Source organism: Poecilia latipinna, unplaced genomic scaffold (genome assembly GCF_001443285.1).
Source record: "Poecilia latipinna isolate Pla-1442-1.1 unplaced genomic scaffold, P_latipinna-1.0 Scaffold591, whole genome shotgun sequence".
In the NCBI taxonomy this organism is placed as follows: Eukaryota; Metazoa; Chordata; class Actinopteri; order Cyprinodontiformes; family Poeciliidae; genus Poecilia; species Poecilia latipinna.
In genome coordinates, this window is record NW_015113207.1 from 1 (window position 1) to 20628 (window position 20628).

Below are 20628 nucleotides of genomic sequence, written 5' to 3' on the forward strand. Positions count from 1 at the left end.
GAGCAAACGCCACCGAACCGCACAGGAGCTGCAACACTCCACCAGCCATCACTGCCCAGGGCAAAACCAGCACAGTCAGAGGATTCCTGTCCCCAATCGTGGCTGTGATGGCAAAAGCTGCCAGAACATTGCAGGCGTGGCCCAACACTTCTGCATCTGCATATTTGGAGTATCCGAGGTGAGGTGTATGCCGGTCTTTATCCAGAGCCCTGAGAGTAAGACTGCTAATTCTGGTTACTAAAGCTTTGAAGTGTCCCTGCCCAGTAGGAATTTTGGTACTGGAGACCATGTTGAATGTTGTAACAAAGAGCACTCCAGCAGAAGCTACAAAGATAGCTCCTTGTACACCCTGAGTGCCACCTTGGAAGAAGCCTTGAGGTTGGGCTGCGATGGAAATACAATAGGCTACAAAGAATAACTGGTAGAGGCCATCCAACAAGCTCTTCTGACAGCTGAACAGCGCCAGGACAGAGAAAAGAACCGCAAAGACAACAGGGAAGGGAACCGGGGAGAACGGCTGAATGGAGTACAAAGATAACAGAGCGCTGTAACCCTCAGCAAATTTTAGCAGAGATGTAAAACCATAGAAAGTTGCAGCTAATGTGTCCATTGCTCGGTAACAGAGGACACACATGCCAAGCTGGAAGACTCCAGCTGTCCAGAGCCAGGGGACATGGCCAACAGAGAGTTGGGGGACCACGCCTACCAGGGGACAGGCTAATACAGAGGCAGATAACAAGTTCATCACCAAACCTACACTCATTACATCACTGCAGCTCTGGTTTTGCTCCGTTTTCAATTCAGATTTCATGATTGTTCCTGGGGGTTTCACTTTACCCTGTGTGATGGTGTACAGCAAACGCCCAAAGCCAAAATAGGCACACACAAGACAAACAAGGAGGTAGTTTGCAGCTGTGGCAGACTGACCGAAGTCTGAATCTGACAGAGCAGCGATTTGATGAGCACAGGCTAAAGAAATGCTGATAGCTATAACCAGGAGAACTGGTGTCTTCACAAAGAGGGCTGCAGTGCCAATGATGAACAGGGCTAAGGTAAATGCTGCCAGCCCAGGAATCAAAGAGGATTTTAGCTCTGTGAATGGTACCACTCTCTGTCCTATCAGGATGTAGACCAGACCCAACCCACACCACAGCGCAGAGATGGTCAGACACAGAGTGGAAAACAGCCGGGAGTGGGACAGACTGTGACGGACACCTAGAAAGATACAGGACAGAGTCAGGAGGCTGGGAAAAAAGCAGGGAATTCAAATCTATGAGGTGAAACAAACCTGTGTAAGCTATCAGGGCAGCAATGATGAGGAGTAAGATCCCCAGCGCAGTGTGGGGGATGAAGTCTTTTTCAGGAGTGCTGGCATAGCTGTTCACCAGCAGCAGGAGAGAGCCTGAAAGTCAAAAAACTGTTATCCAGAGCTGCCAGTAAACATCAGCCCTTTCTTACTTTTTCCACAAAAAAACTTTGATTAGAGTGCTGAACTGTCAATTCAGCACTCTATTCCAAGATTTTATGGGCCAAAATGTAACATTTCTTTATTAATAATCATTTGGCATTAAAAAAAAAGCCATGTAACATTACAATTTTTTTCTGGGAAACGTAATTTGGGGTTTTCATTTGCTGTTTAAGTAGCTGTGCACTATAAATATAAGCACTTGTAAGAATGTAAATGTTATATATTGGCAATAAACCATTGTTAGAACTGCTCTGCTGTCTAATATGTATAGTTTATCTTTCCAGATTCAACCTTTCCATAATTTAACAATGAAGGAAAAACTGATCCTTTGCAAACAAGATTCAGGTTAAATCCTTTAGGATATGCTTAACACTATTGCTTAGAATAAATTAGCTGACGATTACTCCACAAAAAGCGATTACTTATGTCGGGGAAAAACATGAAATGAATTCTTTACCTGCAGAGATGCTGAGAATGCCGACAGACTCATCCAGTGAGCTGCGCTGAGCCATGACAGCAGTGAGAGTTTGTCTGCTGCATGATGGCTTTATATAGCAGAGTTGGGAGGGTGTCACCCAGGGGGAAAAACGCACCCTGGGTCACACCCAGGGGAAAGGTGAAACCGCAGCTGAATTGAACAAAGTTGTCTATTTGATATCAAGTTCTATTCGGAAGCTAAAGCCGATATCTCTATCGGTGAACATAGTTTTAAAAAAGAAGTGTTAAATTTTTGTACTTATTTTATTGCATACTGAATTCAAATAAAATACTTTTCTTCCTTTTTCTTAAACTGTTCTGTAATCAGAGTAATTACAATAATCTTTTCTGTAATCAAGCCGTTTTACCATCACATTACTTTGCCGTTGAGAAATATGAGTCGGCAGTTTCATCTCTAACACAGCAGGTCTTCCTGGTTTCCTGGATGTAGATGATGTCACTGACTTAAACAAAGAACAATGGGAGGAGACAGGGCTATAAAGGTGTTGCTCTGCGACACTCCTGTCAAACCTGCACTGAGATGGTTACTGTGCATACTGCAAGTCACCTACCACACCTACTTAAGGTAAGACATCTGCTTCCATGTATTATCTGCCAATGTTAAGGTTTTTTAAATTCCCTAGATTAAACCTAAGGTTGTTGGTTTTAGGTACTAAAATGAGACATAGTAATGAATAAGTTTAAAATAAATAACAGCAGACATTACACATTTTTGAATCGACTTTAGGTGCTTTGTTTATTTAAGGCTCTAATACAACAACAGGCTCTCTGTTAGGTAGCTTATCTAAGATTAGCAGTGTTGGCAGCAGCAATGCTCCAGTGACTCATTTTTCGACTGGCTATGTAAATAATTATCTAAACTCTTGCAGGCTCTTAGTCACTTATACTGGTTATTCTGCATATATTGATGGAAAAAAAGACAAAACTTTTAAAAAAGGTTAAAGTTTCTCTGCATCTTTAAAAACGATAAAGTGTGTTTTTCAGTAATCATGGCAAAGCGTGTTGCAGTTATTCTGTCCGGCTGTGGCGTCTATGATGGCACAGAGATCCACGAGGCCTCAGCCGTCCTGGTCCATCTGAGTCGCGCTGGAGCAAAAGTAAGGACAAGAAAGGGCAAAAAAATATTTCTAAATTGTTAATTTTCTGAAAATAACAACTTTATTAAAAATAATAGCATTTTGGAAAGGTTAAAATTTTCAAAATGTTTGGTCTCAGGTGCAGATGTTTGCCCCAGACGGAGATCAGATGCACGTTGTAAATCACTGCGTGGGGAAACCTACTGAGGAGAAGAGGAACATCCTGCAGGAAAGCGCTCGTATCGCTAGGGGCGACGTGACAGACCTGGCCAAGCTGGACGTCTCAGCGTTTGATGCTGCCATCATTCCAGGTGAGTTCATCTTGTATAAACTCAGAGGAACCTGTGTGAAGCTCCTCTGTTTAATGTTTCAATGTAGGTTTCTGAACAAACCCCTATTTTCTCTATCAGGAGGGTTTGGTGTGGCTAAGAACCTGAGTGACTGGGCTGTAAAGAACAAGAGCTGCACCGTCCAGCCACATCTGGAGAAGATCATCAAGGATTTCCACAAAGCAGGAAAGCCTCTGGGCATGTGCTGCATTTCGCCTGTCCTGGCTGCAAAGCTGCTGCCTGGCTGTGAGCTCACCGTGGGGCAGGACAAAGAGTGTGAAAAGTATGTAAATCTCTGTTCACGTTAGGAAAATGTTAGTTTAATGGATTTTGTGTGATCATTCACTTGGTTTTTATCTTCAGGTGGCCGTTTGCTGGGACAGCTGGAGCTTTGAAGGACATGGGCTGCAAACACGTGAACAAAGACGTGGATGAAGCTCACGTTGATGTCAAGAACAAGCTGGTCACCACCTCTGCCTTCATGTGCAACGCTCCCTTTCACCAAGTGTTTGATGGAATCGGCGTCATGGTTCAAGAAACACTGAAACTTGCCTAAAGAGTTTCGTTACATATCTGATTGCACATACCTGTTTAAAACATGCATCAAATGTGTTCATGAGGATGTTGTTAAAATACAGCTTTAATGTAGTTGTTGCAGTGTGGATTGTTTTAAATGTTCAATAAAATGCTTTCTGAATATTATCATTTTTTTATTATTTACACTTATGAAATCTTTCAGCTGTATACACAATCAACTGAAAAGACTACACACCCTTTTTTTTGATTGAAGACGTTTTCTAAACCAGATTTTCTTCTGTAGTTATAAATCACGCACATTTAAAATAAAATTTGTACTTATGCTTAGCATTTTAGAAGCTTTACAGTATGAAAAGCAATTGTAAACTTATATGTAGTAAAATACTTTTTCCATGTATTTTACTACATGTTTACTACATATTTTGTTTAGAGACTGACTTCTCTAAACAAAATACATACATGGATATCAAAAGAGTTTGCATAAAAATTTATTAGAAATTCAGCAATTTTAAATTAAGTGATTCAGCAGCTTCTTGTGGCTTTACTAGCCATGTCAAGTTGGTAAGTAATAAACTTACCATTTCTCATTGGATGTCAATGCCAGGGTCCACCTTGACACTCCACCACTGATTCCTGAATCCTTGGGTGAACTGCACATCAACCCCACTGCCTGTATTATTGTAATAAAAAACATATATAAATATGTAAAAAATATATTATTCTATTTTCACTTTATACCGCACCAATTCATTTCAAGTGTATTCTTAGAGGAAATTAAAATAAACGGTAACACTTTATTTGAAGGGGGTTGAATAAGACTGACATGACACTGTCTTAAACACCTGTCATAAACATGACATAACACCTGTCATGAACATGAATAAGTCTTCATGAATATTTATGACTGTTGTCATAAAGCGTCATTCGGTAAATTATGACACTTTTAATACAAAGTTGACATTATTCAAAATGTCTTTGTTATGGCAACTTGGCATTAACCAGGAAATCATTACTGTTTAAACTTTACCTTAAATAACATAAAGTTACCTCATTTTTAAAGTGCAATCAGTAATACTTTTATAACAAATTTATATGAGTAATGATTTCTTGGTTAATGTCAAGTTGTCATAATAGACATTTTGAATAATGTCAACTTTGTATTAAAAGTGTCATAATTTACCGAATGACGCTTTATGACAACAGTCATAAATATTCATGAAGGCTTATTCATGTTCATGACAGGTGTTTATGACAGTGTCATCTCAGTCTTATTCAACCCCCTTCAAATAAAGTGTTACCAAATAAACAAAAAAAAAAGTAAAATACAGAAATACAAAATAAAATTACATTTTTTTTTTCTGTCAAGGTGATTCTATTTTAAGTGTCAGGATTGTCAAGTTGGATGTAGCCCATACAAAATATGTAAATGTATGTATTTGCTATGAAAATTTGTGAAATTATAAATGGAGACAACTGTGAACCACAGATTGGTTGCAAAGTGCTTCCAAAGTGTAAAACAGTGGTGACTAACTTTAGTCGTCAGGGCATAGTTTAAACGTGTGTCTGCCCCAGGACACCTGATTCAGATGATTGCATCTTGTCCATTTATCAGCAATTTCTGCAAAACCCTGGTAGTGACCCATTCATTCAAATAAGGTACGGAACAACAGGAAAACCTACAAAACAAGGACGATGTGCTGTGAAGGGAAGGTCTGGGGTTCACTGGCGTTTCGGGAATCTTTCTGGTCAAGGGAATTTTTATGAATCGCTTACAACAAAATGTATATAATGCAGTACTCTACTTTTTAAAGAACAGTAGATCAATTAATACATAATAAACAATATGTTCAGTTATAATAAGCAGCCATTTAGATGTGTTCCAGTTTGTCTCTGATGATGCTTCCCCAATAAATTTTTCTAATGGGAAAACTTCATGCAATTGACTTAAAATATGCAATAAAAAGTATTTCTGTTGAATGACTTAAAACTGCTTTTGAAAATGACGCAAGTCTGGTGAGTAATTAAATGTTATAACTTACAGTAACCCGAGTAACTTCTTTTTAGGAAATAAAGGCTAATTTAGGCATTTTAAGTGTGTATTTATGAGTCACTGCACTTTCTAAGGAATCATGACTATGTCAACATAAATATCCTGCTCCTGTTTAAAGGATCCACAAATAAAACAATGATCAGATATGTTTGTGATTAGCGTGTAATCCTGAATCAGGATTTAAATGGAGTAAGGACTATACTGTACTACAGCAAATAATTTCATTCAACGTTACTGCCTTTTAGTCATTGTTTTATATTTTTGCAAGTGATAAACAATTATGTTTTTCATTTTCCTCAGTTTTTACATTGGTAGCTTTTTAAATACGATGTGTAATGGAGTTAGCATTACCTTATATTCTGTTGGTTGTTGCTGAATGGCCGGATGATGGACAAGGTCCTGAAGATACATTAGCTGTTCTTTCTATTTGTAAAATGTGTGGATATTTTGTTTGTTTTAAATAAACAGATTCAATTGGAGAACAAAATAAAAAGGTGGATTAAAATAAGTGTTTTTCCCCCGTAAATAACTGAAGTTGAGCATTACTGTCAATAAAGAAACCGGAGCATTCAAGTGTTGACACAATGCTTCCCAATGCTGCCCTCTACTGTCCATAACTTCTACCTGCATTTACATATTGACAACGCTTTTTAAATGGTTCTTCTGCCCCCTGCTGCCCATGGCTTGCACCTGCACTCAGATCACGTCTCCGTATTTTGTAAAAGTATTCATACATGAACTTGGAAAGTTTTAAAATTTGTTCACATTACAACCACACACTGCTGTATGTTTTATTTGGATTTTATGTGGCAAACCAACATACAGGTATAGTGAAGTTTCTAATGAAGTGGAAAGAAATTATACATGATGCAACTTTGTAGCATCAATTTATCTTCAGCCTGATTAACTTTGAAATCCCTCAGTAAAATCTAATTTCACAAACTGACTTTAGAAGTCATGTATCAACATCTGTGTAAATAAATAAATCAGTTCAGTGTTATGAATTTGTTATTTCTCGCTGCCCAAACAGCTGCATGATAATGAAGGGAATAATATAGCACAATGTAAAGTGAAAGACCAGGAGAGAGAAAAGAGAGCAGAGAAGCAGCCAAGAGGCCCATGGTAACTTTGGAGGAGATACAGAGATCCACAGCATAAGTGGAAAAGTCATTTAACAGAGTAAAGTTGTAAACTCCAGAAATCTTCCCTTCATGGAACTAGCATACATGGTGGCAGTGTAATCCTGCAGCAAAGCTCTTTCTCACCAGAGACAGAGAAGATGCAGATTTAATAGATGGAGCTAAACACAGAACAGTTTATGAAGAAAATACTTTATAAAGTTTAAATGGATATTTTAGATTGGATTATATTTGTGTGTTAAATGGCCCATTCAAAGTCCAGACCTAAATCCACTTGTGTACCTGTGACAAGACTTCACAAATGCTCTCTGTTCAATCTCTACATTTGAGCAATTTGGAAAGACGAATAAGTATTGATCCAAGGGAGCAAAATATAAATGCACACCAGATTGGAAAAAATTCTGAAACGTTATTTCTTTCAACTTTCCAATCATGCACTACTTTGTAATGGTCCATCAGATAAATTCTGAAAGATAAAAGTCTGAAATTTGTGGTTGTCTTAATTAGGGATGCACCGATTTATCGGTGTCAATTTCCCTAATTTTGGAAAATCGGTGATAGGCCGATTTTTACATGTGAAGCCGATCTTATCTACTGATCTTATCTATCTCTGCAAAGGTATTTAAATCAACTTCTATCTTCTTCTGCTCTGATGTGAGAGAGGTTTGACTAGCAGACAGGCCCATCAGATCAAGTTTATATGGTTGCAGTTAACAATAATCATCTCACTGCTGGCAACTCATCAACTTTCTTGGTATATTTAGCAACATTTTAGACAAAAAAATTTGGTATTGGCCAAAATCGGAATTGGCAGGTCAGTATATTTAATAGATTGGTAATCGGTGATTGGCTAGAAAACTGGAATCGGTGCACCCCTGGTCTTAAATTATATTGTAGTATTTCCTTCTGTTACAGGAACCATGTGCGGTAAAATTTGCAAAGCGGTCACTTCAGCTGGAGAAAAACAAGCAGGAAACAACTGGATTAAATTGTTCAAAAACAGAGCATCATTTAACAGATTTAATTTACGACTACTGAACTACGTTTATAATGCCATTACAAAGTTTAGTGCCCTCCCTCTGTACCATGAAAGTATTTTGCGGGGGTTTGAAGAAAACCTGAATCTAAACTTACAGACATTGTTTGGTGGAACATTCTCTCAAAGAGCTACTCTGATAATTAACTAAGAACATCAAAAAATTGTTACTAGACACATGTTAAAGTACTTCAAAAATATATATAAGAAAATAGATGGATGCATTAAATAAGGTACAAAAATACACTATTTTTTTCAATGTAAGTCAATACAAATTCATACTTTCGTTTTCTACATTTGTCAGAATTCTTGTCTTATTAACCTAAAACGAACGCTGGTTATGAAAAACCAATCAACAGTTTTCGTTGACAAGCCCATAGCTGTATCCTTTGCTGGTGTTTTAGCTGGACTCTTTGTCCCTGTTGGGATGCTTGGGGCAGAGTGGGTGGTGCTGCTTTTTTTTCTCCCCGCTTTGTGCTCTCTTCTCTCCCTCCAGGAGCTGCTGCTCGTTATTGCAGCGGTGGACAAGCACGGCGTCCTTGTTTTGGGAGGTTTTCTGCGACAACAGTCGCTGCAGCATCTGTTTATCGGACCGCTCCCGCCTGAAGTCGTCCTCGTAGATCTTGAGCTAAAAGGATTTCGCAGAAATGAACGAGATTATTATTTTAAAACAATTTCTAAAAGCAGTCAGAAAGAAAAAAAAAAAATCTATTCCTGTCACTCCTTATTTCTCATCAGTCCGACATACATTAGAACATACATGTTTGTTTGTAGTTGGAGGCTAGAGTATTCACAGTCTCTGCATATCTATGCATGTGTCACTGCATACATGTAAAAAGGCAATGAATGCACTACCTGTTCCTGCAGTAGTGCAACCTGTTGGCGCATCTCCTCCCTCTTCTTCCTGAGCCTTCGGTTCTCCTGCAGCGTGTGCTTGTGGTCGTTGTGCTCTGTCTGATATTCTGCTTCATAAATTTCAGTCTGCAAACACAAGACAGCAACATGGCAGTGAGCCAGTGTTAGACCTACAACTTGTGACACCACTGGGTGGAGCAGTTGACCCTCTTATTGAAGACTCTGCTTGAACATTAAGTAAAAGTTTACCCAGCAACAGAGATTTGACATCAGCCATGTTTTTCTCTTTTTTCCCCCCCCACTTTTTGAAGTTGCTCTGAAGAGAGAGACCCACCTGGCATCTAAGTGCGTCCAGCTGCTCCTTTAAATCTTTTACTTCTTGCTGTGAGTTTCCCAGAGTTCCCAGTGATGTAATTGTTGGCCTCTTTGCCTTGTATCCCGCCTCAGAGAAGGGAGAAGCTAGGAAAGAGGAGGTTGATGGGATGTATCTGGAAATTTGTCCACTGGAGGGACATGACGCAGCACTAAAGGCTCCCTTCAGTGGAAATAAAAGAAGAGGTGACGGGCAACAGATTAGTCACAAATGAAATCAATTGCAGGGCCTTGCAAAAGTATTTCTGCCCTTTCAACTTTTCCTGATTTTGTCACTTTGCAGCCACAAACCTCAATATATTTTTACTGGGATTCTGGCTTCTCTTTTTAAAAGTTTCGCTCATTAAAAATAAAAATAAAAATCTGTAAAACTCTGCACCACTTTTCATTCTCTTGACAACTATGCACATCTTTGTGCTGGTTCCATTACATAAAATCCTAATGAAATGCATTGACATTTATGGTTGCAACATGACTACACCTAAAACCTCCGGGAACACAAATACATTTGCAAGACAGTGAAGAATAAATAACATTGCCAAACAGATAAAACAAAAACCTGCTTGACAGATGAAATGTCTTTCTCTGGGCGGTGCATTTTGTTCTCCAACAACCTGACATATTCTTGCAACTGCTGGTTTTTCTTCAGCTCCGTCATAAGCGATTGTTCGTAATACTCCTTCGCACTCTGCAATGGAAAAGGCAGCTTTAGACATCACAACGGGTAAACCTCATTTACTGCCATCGTTATAGATTCCCCGGTGTACACCCTTCCACACCCGCTTTCACTGGAGTGTAAGAGCCAGTGAGGTGAGCTCGCGGTTGTGTGTGTGTGCTTGAAGTTTTGCTGTGTTTACTTGTTGTTGTTCAACTTTGAGGAGCAGTTGGCTGTTCAGCTGTTTAATGGCAGCGTTTTCCTGCTCCAAAGCTTCCAGTCTCCGCTGCAGACCCAGAGTGGCGCTCCGGTAAACCTGGTCCCAGTCCTCGTTAAGCTTCATCAGCTGTGGGATATTACCATCATCATCATCATCAGCATCCTCGTATAACCACAGCAAAAACCTTCACTGCAGTAATCAATAACACCATTCCTTTCATCATCACTGCTCTCGTTTCCGTTTCGTCACCACGACAACACGGGGAGCAGGAAGTACGGCGAGCAACATTTTAAATCTCAAAGGAGTTTGGTATTAAAATTAGGAGGCAAAGGTGGCAACCACTTTCACTACAGCTCTTTCCACGTAGCGCCTACATTCCTCCTCCAGCTTTCAGAGGGAACTAGATATAATTGCCAACATCAGTAATAATTTGTTGACCTGCAGAGTTTCCGATCAGCTGCTGTTTTGGGCAGACGCTTTACCTCTTTGTTCACTCTGCGGAGCTCGGTGTTCTTGTTGAGCAGCAGCAATTTCTCCTGGTCGGTGGAGGTGACTGTCAGACTCTCAGTGATCAAAGTGACCTGTTCATCTGTGGACAACAGTCTGTCACCCATCGGGCTTGCGTTTTCTGACCTGTATATGGGGGAAAAAAAAAAAAAACACACAGAATGAGGATATCATAATGTGCCATAAAAAAAGCACCAGGATGAACATTAGGAAAGGATTTCTATTATTAAGCAAAAGCATGTATGCACAAAAGAACGTCAGGTACTTTTGAACACCCACTCACACTGAGCGCACTTCCAGAGAATCAAATAGCAGCTATTATGCATACCCACGCAGACACACACACACACACACGCATAGTCACATTATGCACACAAGACACTCACAACTGTGCAAACTGTGATGTATTCCTCTGTATCAGACAATTAAAAGTGTCTGTTTACAGTCACAGATAAAGAAGTTGCATATTCATAACATGAGGAAGCAGTGCCTCTTATAATCCCTGGAAAAAATTTTGATTTCTAGAGAACCTCTTAGAGAAATAGAGAATAAAAAATTGCATTCATTAATTAATCCAACAAGCCTCCCTCCTATGCTAGATCTGTTGTGTGGTCTTGCTTTAGCAGTAAAATGCTGTCGGGGAGGCAGAGGAGATGTACGCCCAGAGGGAATCTGTTCATGGAGGAGCTCAAAACGCTGCATAAAACTCCCCTCCGGGCTTCTTGACGCGAGCATACAGTTGGGCTACTGTAACCATCCGGGGCAGAGTACTACAAAGAGTCTTTATCTGAAATCCCCTCTCATCGGCTTTAGGGAAAAACACCTCCACAAATGCATGCTCTCATCCACTTATGTACAGTGTCCCACTGCGCAGAAAACCAAAGTTATGCAATTTCACGGAGCTGCCTTGCAAAGCAAAATAAATGGAGGTAGCAACATGTGGGCTAAGTCTGATTAATGCCAAAATAACACAAAATGCGTTCAGCTAAGCCAATCACAAAGTTGTTTTTTTTTTTTGTACACTAAGCAATCCAAATCTAAATGCCAAGTGATCGATCATAATATGATATTTTGTCATTTTTGTAGACAAAGTTTCACTTTCTGAAAAAAATAAAAAATAAAAAAATCTTAGTTCAGTGGCCTATTCAAGCTGCTGAAGACATTTGGGTAAGATGAGCTGAAGCCAAGACAGAAAGGACAGGGCCCCAAAGAACCAAGGTTGAGAACTGCGTGGGGTATCGTTTGTAAAGCTACATGGTGAAAAATTGACTGCAATAATTTAGCTTATGTAACCTTTCCTGAAAGAAACAAATGGGGGTTTATTTTTAAAAGTAATATTTCCGCCCTGTTCATTCATTTATATAAATGTCAGTGCTTCAAACTAAATATTTAGTTGACAATATAATCTTAACTTGGCAAAGCAAATGTCAAGACGAATTGCAAAATGGTTGAGATACACAGATGAACTCAAAGTGTCCATTTAATTTCAGTACAATGACAACAAATGGCAAGTACATTGTTGTGTGAGGGGAACTTTTAATAAGCCTGAGCTGTTCACATCATGTTCACTGGTTCATCAACAAACAGAGGGACAGTTTTTCTTTTTTGTTAGCTTTTTTTTTAGACCTACCTTTAAGTGGCAAGCACAGAAACAAATACTACAGATGTCATTTCCTTCTTATTGTATATCTCTAGTTGGTGTCAGCCGACTAGGCTGATACGTTCTCAAAACTGAAGAATGAGTAGAGAATGCTCGTCCCATTGAAACTTGCATAAGCTGGCTGAAACAATGCTGTTCGGTCTATTTACTAAAACACTAAGCAACAGTTGTTAGGAAACTTTCCAAAATGGACAGAAACACTGAAGGCCTTCTGTAAACAATAGCACTTCCCCTTTTATATCGAAACTACATTTTCTAATATGTGTGGTGCATTTTTTTAAAACTGATATAACGTGGTCTGTGTGAAAAACTGTATTAGTGAAGTGACATAACTGAAAGTAAAAACCCAGAAAAATATTTCTGTAAGTGTACGATCCATTTCCTCTGTCACTCCACTGTTATTCAACAAGACAGATCATGTGAATCACTCAAATCACCAGTTATGCAAAATGGGAAATTTAGGGAAAAAGGCAAAGTTCAAATTCAATAGAAAGAAAATGTAGCGAGGATGTCTTAAGATGATAACCAATCCATGCACAAAAGTCTGTTCTGACAACTCAGTATAGCTTATTCAGATGTACTATTGGTGCTGCAGTTAATGCAAGTATCTGTGATGACGGTGTGAGAATTATTTTTTTGTTTCTCTGATTTCCTGAAGTCCCGTGAGCACTGTGACGCAGTTTCATGAAGTTTTTAAGCATGGGGATAGAGGCCACAATGCCACTGTTCTGCAGCCATGGTAATTAAGTTACATGTTACAGAAGTAGAGGGAGCGACGCCTTCAGCTGAAACTCCTAAAAGGGAACCGAGTTTTGGCGTTTCACTATTTTGCCGTGGTTATTTTTAAACAATCTCAGCACTTTGTCAAGCAGTGAAGCTGTGCCTTTTACCCAGCGTGATCCCATAAAGACTCATCTTTACGATATTAAATACAAACCATTTCAGATTTAAAGGTACAACATTTTCAAAACGTATTCTTATTTTCACAGCACTGTCAGGTGGGATTCGTGAAACGGTGAACTGAAGCCTACATTGATGTGACCTCATGGGAAAGTCCAAAGTCCCCGAACATCCCCGCCTCTCACAGAGGTGAACTTTTACTCAACTGTCTGAGCATCTATCCTGATCTTTTTTAATATTCCATCTGTAAAATAATGTAGAGATAACAGAAAAGTCTGAAAATGAAAGTCAATCTATAATCTTAGACTATTTTACTATTGGAGTTCAATAATAATTAAAGACAACAGCTTCTACAAAATGTTTTTTTTTTTTTTAAACAGCCAAACAGCTTGAAAGGGGAGATTTTATCTCATCCTTTAGAATAGGTCAGGCCGTTTTGTAAGAAATTAAGTTTTCCTGTGTTCCTTCTAGTGTGTAGGAAATTAACACCTGTTGTATACAAACCATAGCTCTTTAGTAGATATGTGTTCTTCTGGGCTCCGAGGAAGACTGCCGTCATCCTTAGCTGAATCATCTTGCTGCGTTCCTGCCACTGCTGCTGCTGATGAGGTTGGAAATGACGAAGATGAGAATGACAACACGTCTCCGTCCATGACCGACGACATTTCTAAAATCCTTGCGCAAGTCTTCGTTGAAGCCCTTCTTTCATCAACTCCTGGCTCGGCATGCGATGAAAAAGCATAAACACTGCTGTCAGTATTGATGTAAAGCAAAAGAGGAAGCTGCCGCGACCATGAGCCACATGACGCAAGGAAAAGGAAGTGACACGGACTTGTTGTTTCAGCTCGATGTGAAGGAGGGCCTGTCCCTCTGTGGGTACTTATTCAAGTGTTGTACCTCTTGCTCACTACGTGAGCTGACGGTCCTCGAAATGTTTAGACAATTGACTGTACATCATTTAGAGAGTTTGGGGAAGTCCATTCAGGGTGATTTTTTTTTATTTTTTTTATTATTATTATTTGTCCCAGCTCAGCTCTCGTGTACTGTTTTCTACTGAGTGATTTAAAACGCCACAAATGGTTTGGAAACATAATTAAATATGTAGAGTTTCTCCAAAAGATGATGATAACAGTGACAATAATCACAATGCACATATTTATTCATGCCACTTAATGATAGGGTCAGGACTACATCCACTCGTCTGCTCATTACTGTGAGGCGGAGAGGATGGCAAACTGTAGCAGGTTAATTACTGAAGCAGAGCTCCCTTCCGAGGGACAAACAAATGAATTAAAAGATTTTTGTTAATTATGTTCCTCTTAGCCTGGCTAAGCAGTCTTTTACTTACACGAAGGAAATTAAAATGCCAACTTTGCTTGGAGGACACTCTAACCTTCTTAGTCTTGCAACTTAAATCTAAAGAGATTCAAGGCCTCTTAGGGTAAAGGAGGAGTGTTAAAGAACCACTCAGCCTACTAAACAGTAAAGGTACAGTAGATGCAACGTGGTGTCTAACATAAAAACAGGCTGCTTTAAAGCTTACGAAGCTCTCTCTAAAACTCCTGTTGCATAAACATGAGCTGGATTCCACTTAGGTTCACACACTGATTTATGAAAGATTTTAAATTTTTTTTTTTTTTTTTTTTTAACAATTAATCAAATTTAACCTGATGAACACACAGTGAGAGATACTATTCCTGGTCAAGGACCAAGCTGATTGTGTAATTAAAGCAATTATTTCTATTTAAAAGTAATGGAGATGATGGCTGGTTAGGCAAAGACCATGCAAGCAGGTCCAAACAAAACCCTAGAATTGAAAAAGTGTGAGCTATTTTATTATGACTGAATTTACAAGCGTCTGTTTGTATTAACTACATTCCAAGAAACAGATTTTATATATTACCACATATGCAAATAGCTAATGTAAAGGAACCACTCAGCAGCAACACACTTTCTTAAAAGTAGAACAACCAACACAGAGCAAATTCCTAAAGCTGCAAAGGATTTCTAAATGGAAATCTTTGATTTTCTCTTATGCTAGAGAAAAGTAAGATATGATATCGTGATCGTGGAATAAGGTTAGAAAAAAAATCTACATTATTCCTCACAAGCTTCCTCTATGTGACATAAAAACAAATATATTTTAGCTAAAGAATGTCAGCATGAAACATTGTAGTTTAAAATGTTGGATGATGTTGTAATGCTAGCATATAGAGCTTCCTTCACCAAAACCTTGATTCCTTAATTAAGTCGACAAGAGATCAACGTTAACTAGGATAGACTAGAAAGTGAAAAAACGCTAGAAAACATTACTCAATCGAAGTTGCAAGCGTGTTACCATTTGGTGCATCATCACTAGATAAAAGCAGAAGATGCAACAAAAATATTTCAGTGCTGCCCAGTCCAACTCTGACTTGCTTCAGTGATCCCATTCACATGTCTGTGCCATCTATCATGCACGCCCGTCGCAGAATTGCTTTGCCAAGCACAGGCTTTGGTGGGAGGGAGTAGCTATGCACTGCCTTTATTGACCCAAGCCTCTGTCAAAGCCAAGAACAAATGGGTCGCTATTCAATGGAGGGATTGATTTTTTGGTCTAACAAGAGATCGTAGAGAGGAATCGTGAGTGTCCCATGGAGTGAGGACGACTGAGTGGTGGACGGTTTGCCTTCTTTACGACTTCTCCCATGTGTCTGAGTGAAATTCTTCATTAGCTTTAAGGGGAAAGGAACTGGATCTTCAAATGCTCATGGGAATAACAGCAATCAGTGTTTTAGCTTTTTATTTCCAGGCAATGCTACCTTGACAGAGTCGTCTTGGGTCAATGACTCAGTACTCAGCATTTACATCTCTTTCTGTTGGAAAAATAACACAGACCTATTGTGCTTCGTATGGGCATTACTGTGGTTGAGAATAAACTGTTTAGATGCTATGATCTTTTTTCATAACTCGGCGTATTAGCATGCTCAGTCCTGCAAATGACAGAGAAGTCAAGCACGGGGCAGAAAACAGGTCAAGCTGCACCCCCACCCACATGCAGGCTAACACACTCACTCCCTCTCTTTAGAGCACAAAGCATGTGCTACTGGTGATTTGGGAACAGCACAGGAGAACTACTGAATATCAAATGAAGGAATTACTTAGATGAATTCCCACAGAGCAACAATAAGCAGCTCTGAAGAACAAAAAAGGTATTTCATATGCATGTGATGGTGTAAATGTGAGTTACAGTTTGAACACTTGAAGTTGATTAGCATGCAGACATAAAGACGACGGAGAGCGTTATTAGGCATAAACCCCGGGTGTCCTTTAAAAACGATGTAAATATGTGAGACAAAAACTATTTCAGGTAACAGGTTGTCCACAAAATTTTAAGTTATCGTGAAAGCCTCGTCATCATCAAGCACGCAGCTTGTACACACAAGTAAAAGTTCATTTGTTTATACTTGAGCAGATTCATATTTAGATTTTATATACCCTTTGACAAGCACAATGTATTCCTTCTACTATTTGACACAAGTTAACATAGAGGGCATAAAAATGTGCATACAATTAACGTGTCTCTAATGTGTAATGTGCGTGTTTCTAGATTGTGAGATGAAGCCATAATATCCAGAGATAGCCCACACTTGAATAAAATATTGTGTAAACACACAAGGCTCAGGCCAGAATTCAAACCTTTTTGATTCAAGGCAAAACAACTCCAGAAGATTGTCTGTTTGAAATTGTACAAATGTGCTCAAATAATTTGGTTCTAATTGGAATTAAGAGCACAGAGATAATCAAGTAGTAGTCTGTGAATGTCCTTGTGTACAAGCAACTAACTGGAATCTAAAAGTCCTGTTTGTAGCAATCGAAGAGTTATCTTAAGAACTAGAAGAGGGAAGCCTGTTTCTTCTTAGGGTTCTTTCCCCCCCCCTCACTAAACAGAAAACTGTATGTGTGTGTGAACAAGAGGTGGAAAGGAAGCAGAGAATCTAGATTTTGCAAAATAACCGTATCACTGTGGATTTGACCTTGGAAGTTTGCCTGTTCCAGCTGACATGATTCCACTGACTGCATTTGCTTCTCAGCATCCCAACAAGTTCTGCTGAAACCTGTTAGTAAGCCTTTTATTTAAATCAGTTGTTTGATGTCAGACACATGTCTAGAGCTTGCAGGATGATAGACCCTGGGAAACAAGATTAGAGACCTCTGCTATGCACCATTCAGTGTCTCTTGTGTAATGGACTTGAGGGAGTAGCAGTATAAGAAGACAAGATAGAGACTAAAGCATAACCATTTGCTGGCGTGCCTGGGGGGAGTATATATCTGTTTTAGGTGTTTGCATATCCTAATTCTTTTTTGCTCTAATTAAATCTGAAAATAGACTCATTTTGGTGAGGTCAATTGTTATCAGTTCTGGTATAATGCGTACATGTGGGTGAATTGTTGACTGTTTAAAACTGCAGCACAATAAAATGTAAGATGAATATCACCAGTTTCTGGTTGGCTGTATCAATTCTAACTTGTTTTTGTGACTTTTTAAAGGATGAAGGTTGGGTAAATGAAAAGCCTTGCAGTTAGTAAATGTCAACAAAAGAACATTCTTCAGTCCTTCCCATGAAGTTCTGTCAATGCATTCTAAAACTATTTATTTTTGTGCTGCAATTCTCCATCTTTTGTTGTATGCAATTAAATGTATCATTGAACCATGCCATGGTATTTGGTAATGGGTATCTTTAGTCTGTTTTAGGTAATTTGCAACTGTTGAAAATCCACTGCTGTGCAATTTCAGTCAAGCACCGAATTTGTAACAACTCCCAGTGAGAAAACAGAAATACTTGAGATTGTGTTGCAGTCTGTGAAAATTGGTTGAATGAAATAAAACCTCTTGAGGTAACAGGAGGAATCTAAGAATTGTGGCAATAGACTTTTGCTTTTGGTCTTTTCACTGATTAAAAAAAAATCCTTACCTATTCTGTTAGGTGTTGGAAACTTGTTTTTGTTTCTCTGCATAACTTAACTTGTGTTTAATTGAATTTCTGTTGCTCAGAGCTCCAGAGAGACAGAGTTCAGCAATGGTTTAACCTGACACTTGTTATTAATTTACCCAGTTAATCACAAATCCTAAGTCTATTCCATGAGCTTTTCATACTCCCATTGAAGACTCAATACCACCCCACTTCACATTTTACCTTGGGTGAGCTAATTACAGACGTACAATCTTTGAAGACAGTTCATTCCTGGTCAGCCATTGCACAATATATCAAAGGCCTTGTTCACTGTCTACATGAGGTTGTTGCAGGCGGTAAACTTAATCTGATTCATTTAATAAAGTTCATCAGTATCCCTCTTGTGGTTTTAATTATACCCATTCTTTTGATTTTAATTATACCCATTCCTTGCTACTCCTCTTTGTTCCTCCAGTTTTGGGTGTTCATTTTGTTATTTTTCTTCAGAGTCAGAAAGACGATACAGATGTCGTCTAGTCATCTGGACTACGCCCTAATGTGGATTTATTGACAACAGCATGTAGCAAACAGAAGCAACAGAGAGAAAAAACCGCCATGCGACTCTGCCTTTTAAACTCTGAATCAAAATCACAGTGTGATGGAACATTGCAGTGAAATGCCGCTTGGATCCTTTCCAATTAATTAGAAATGGTGCTGAGATGAAGTAGCTCTGCCTATATCACTGCCTTGCACAGGAACATAAAGGGGAGGGAGTCTCTAGTTACGCAAACGTCTATCAGCACAAAAATCTGTCGGGCAAGTTTCTGTAAATAATGAAAATATCCCTTGCAAAAGAGGGAGTGCAGGCACTGAGGCTGTAAGAGCTTGAAATATCACAGAAGGCTGCATCCAGCAGATTTCATTTTTAACCGCTTTTCGCAACAATGTCTGTGGTCACATGGGGCTGGAGATTTGAATTTAATGAGATAGGGTGAGATTGAAAGGAACATGAAGGGCAGCCCAGTTCCTGGAAGGATGTCAGGAGAAAGAATCAACTAAAAATAACATTTAGCAGCTCAAGCTCTTTTAGACCCTGGGGTTCATTTTTTCTCTACTTTACTATTCAATTACTGAAGTACCGTTTTTCTTTCTGACACACAGATGCAATTTAGCAGATTAGAATATCAGAAAAGGGTAATTTATCATGAACATTAAACTTCAACAGATTCATTACAAACAAGAGTGACATGTTTCCAGTGTCTATTTCCGTCCTTCAAGATTACGGCTCGCAGTCAGTCAACAGCTCTAAATAAAAGGGATGTTTTAATACAGAAGTGTTATCTTAATACAAAATATACTTAATGTGCAGTGTATGTCCTGTGCAACCAGCCTGAGCTCCTTTTGAATGAATCACTGCATAAATGCAGCATGGCATAGAGGTGTTTTTTGCTGAGGTGTCAGAAAAGCCCAGGTTGGTGTAATAGCAGCCTTCATCTTGTTTACACGGTTGAGTTCGTCTCGTCATTCTCTTGATCATAATCCATGTGTTCTCTGGGGCTTTTAGGTAAGCAGGGCTTGCAATGAAGCACTGTGATACCATGGCAATTAGGTATTGGTGCTACTGGTATTGTGATGGTGGTATTGTGGTGCTACTGGTATTGTAAAATGACCAATGAACCTCCTTCAGTATTGCCAGCCTTTTTTAGGAGTTCATCAGTTGTGGCACCTTCACTGTGGCAACCCAGCACACCACTGCACTGAAGACAGAAATAGACATTCAGGACTAATAGAGCATCGGGAGCATCCTGCTGCAAATATCGAAGGACCTAAGCTTGCATGGGAAAAGAAAAAAAGAGTCTGCTCATGCCCCCTTTTTAAAAAAAAAAAAAAAAAAAAGTACCTGTTTGTGGTCTGCACCAAGTCAAATAATTAGGTCATTAGCAGGACTAGCCAGAACATAACTGAATACTGAGGAAGTTCACCCATTTGACTAAGCTGTATTGAACCAGCAACACATCTAAAAGTTGCAAGAAATCAGACATCAACTCCTGGCTTTGAGGAACTCCACTACAGATATTACCTTCTGTAACTTTCACCAGTTTCCACAGTGTGTGTTAATGCAAAATAAGATATTTTACTGTGCGTGGCCCCCAACTCTCCTGAGTACCGTGGGGTCCACTGTATATAAACGTGTAATGAATATTGGTTTCACTTTTTTTATTGATTAACCCCATCACTGACATTCTAACTTAATCAGATACATCTCTATGTAAGGCAATCAAGAAAGGTCAACTCATCCCAAGTAATTTGACATGAAGACATCAGAGGTGATCAAAAATAGTCAAATCACATATTTGATTTCCAGCTGCCTCTGAACAACAGAGCCAGTTGT

General features: G+C 39.1%; 3 protein-coding genes across 3 annotated transcripts; 1 reads left to right on the forward strand and 2 right to left on the reverse strand.

Moving 5' to 3' along the window:
• Positions 1 to 4: 4 nt before the first annotated feature.
• Positions 5 to 2054, reverse strand: LOC106953604 (uncharacterized; the record flags this gene model as incomplete). Its single annotated transcript, XM_015042492.1, has 3 exons — positions 1926 to 2054; positions 1289 to 1402; positions 5 to 1215 (listed from the first exon to the last, which is right to left on the reverse strand). Coding segments are annotated over exons 1-3 (1380 nt in total), but the record flags the coding sequence as incomplete, so codon positions are not given.
• Positions 2055 to 2458: 404 nt separating this feature from the next.
• On the forward strand, positions 2459 to 4073 carry LOC106953605 (ES1 protein homolog, mitochondrial). The gene is made up of 5 exons (XM_015042493.1): positions 2459 to 2531; positions 2951 to 3063; positions 3182 to 3353; positions 3453 to 3654; positions 3735 to 4073. Exons 2-5 carry the CDS (start codon positions 2956 to 2958, stop codon positions 3925 to 3927), a joined length of 675 nt encoding a protein of 224 aa, XP_014897979.1. The 5' UTR covers positions 2459 to 2531; positions 2951 to 2955; the 3' UTR covers positions 3928 to 4073.
• A 4264-nt stretch (positions 4074 to 8337) lies between these two features.
• LOC106953593 (TNFAIP3-interacting protein 3) lies at positions 8338 to 14109 on the reverse strand. Its single transcript, XM_015042474.1, has 7 exons — positions 13807 to 14109; positions 10718 to 10868; positions 10218 to 10361; positions 9920 to 10048; positions 9323 to 9523; positions 8989 to 9114; positions 8338 to 8761 (listed from the first exon to the last, which is right to left on the reverse strand). Exons 1-7 carry the CDS (start codon positions 13965 to 13967, stop codon positions 8534 to 8536), a joined length of 1140 nt encoding a protein of 379 aa, XP_014897960.1. The 5' UTR covers positions 13968 to 14109; the 3' UTR covers positions 8338 to 8533.
• Positions 14110 to 20628: the final 6519 nt, after the last annotated feature.

Excerpts from the sequence above, each read along its gene's own strand:
- LOC106953605 (XM_015042493.1), top strand. The coding sequence starts at position 2,956 with ATGGCAAAGCGTGTTGCAGTTATTCTGTCCGGCTGTGGCGTCTATGAT. Across the intron at positions 3,354-3,452 it reads TGATGCTGCCATCATTCCAG|GAGGGTTTGGTGTGGCTAAG; the intron begins GTGAGTTCATCT and ends TTTCTCTATCAG. Across the intron at positions 3,655-3,734 it reads CAGGACAAAGAGTGTGAAAA|GTGGCCGTTTGCTGGGACAG; the intron begins GTATGTAAATCT and ends TTTTATCTTCAG.
- LOC106953593 (XM_015042474.1), bottom strand. The coding sequence starts at position 13,967 with ATGTCGTCGGTCATGGACGGAGACGTGTTGTCATTCTCATCTTCGTCA. Across the intron at positions 9,524-9,919 it reads ACATTTCATCTGTCAAGCAG|GGAGCCTTTAGTGCTGCGTC; the intron begins GTTTTTGTTTTA and ends TTTCCACTGAAG. Across the intron at positions 8,762-8,988 it reads TTGCACTACTGCAGGAACAG|CTCAAGATCTACGAGGACGA; the intron begins GTAGTGCATTCA and ends AAATCCTTTTAG.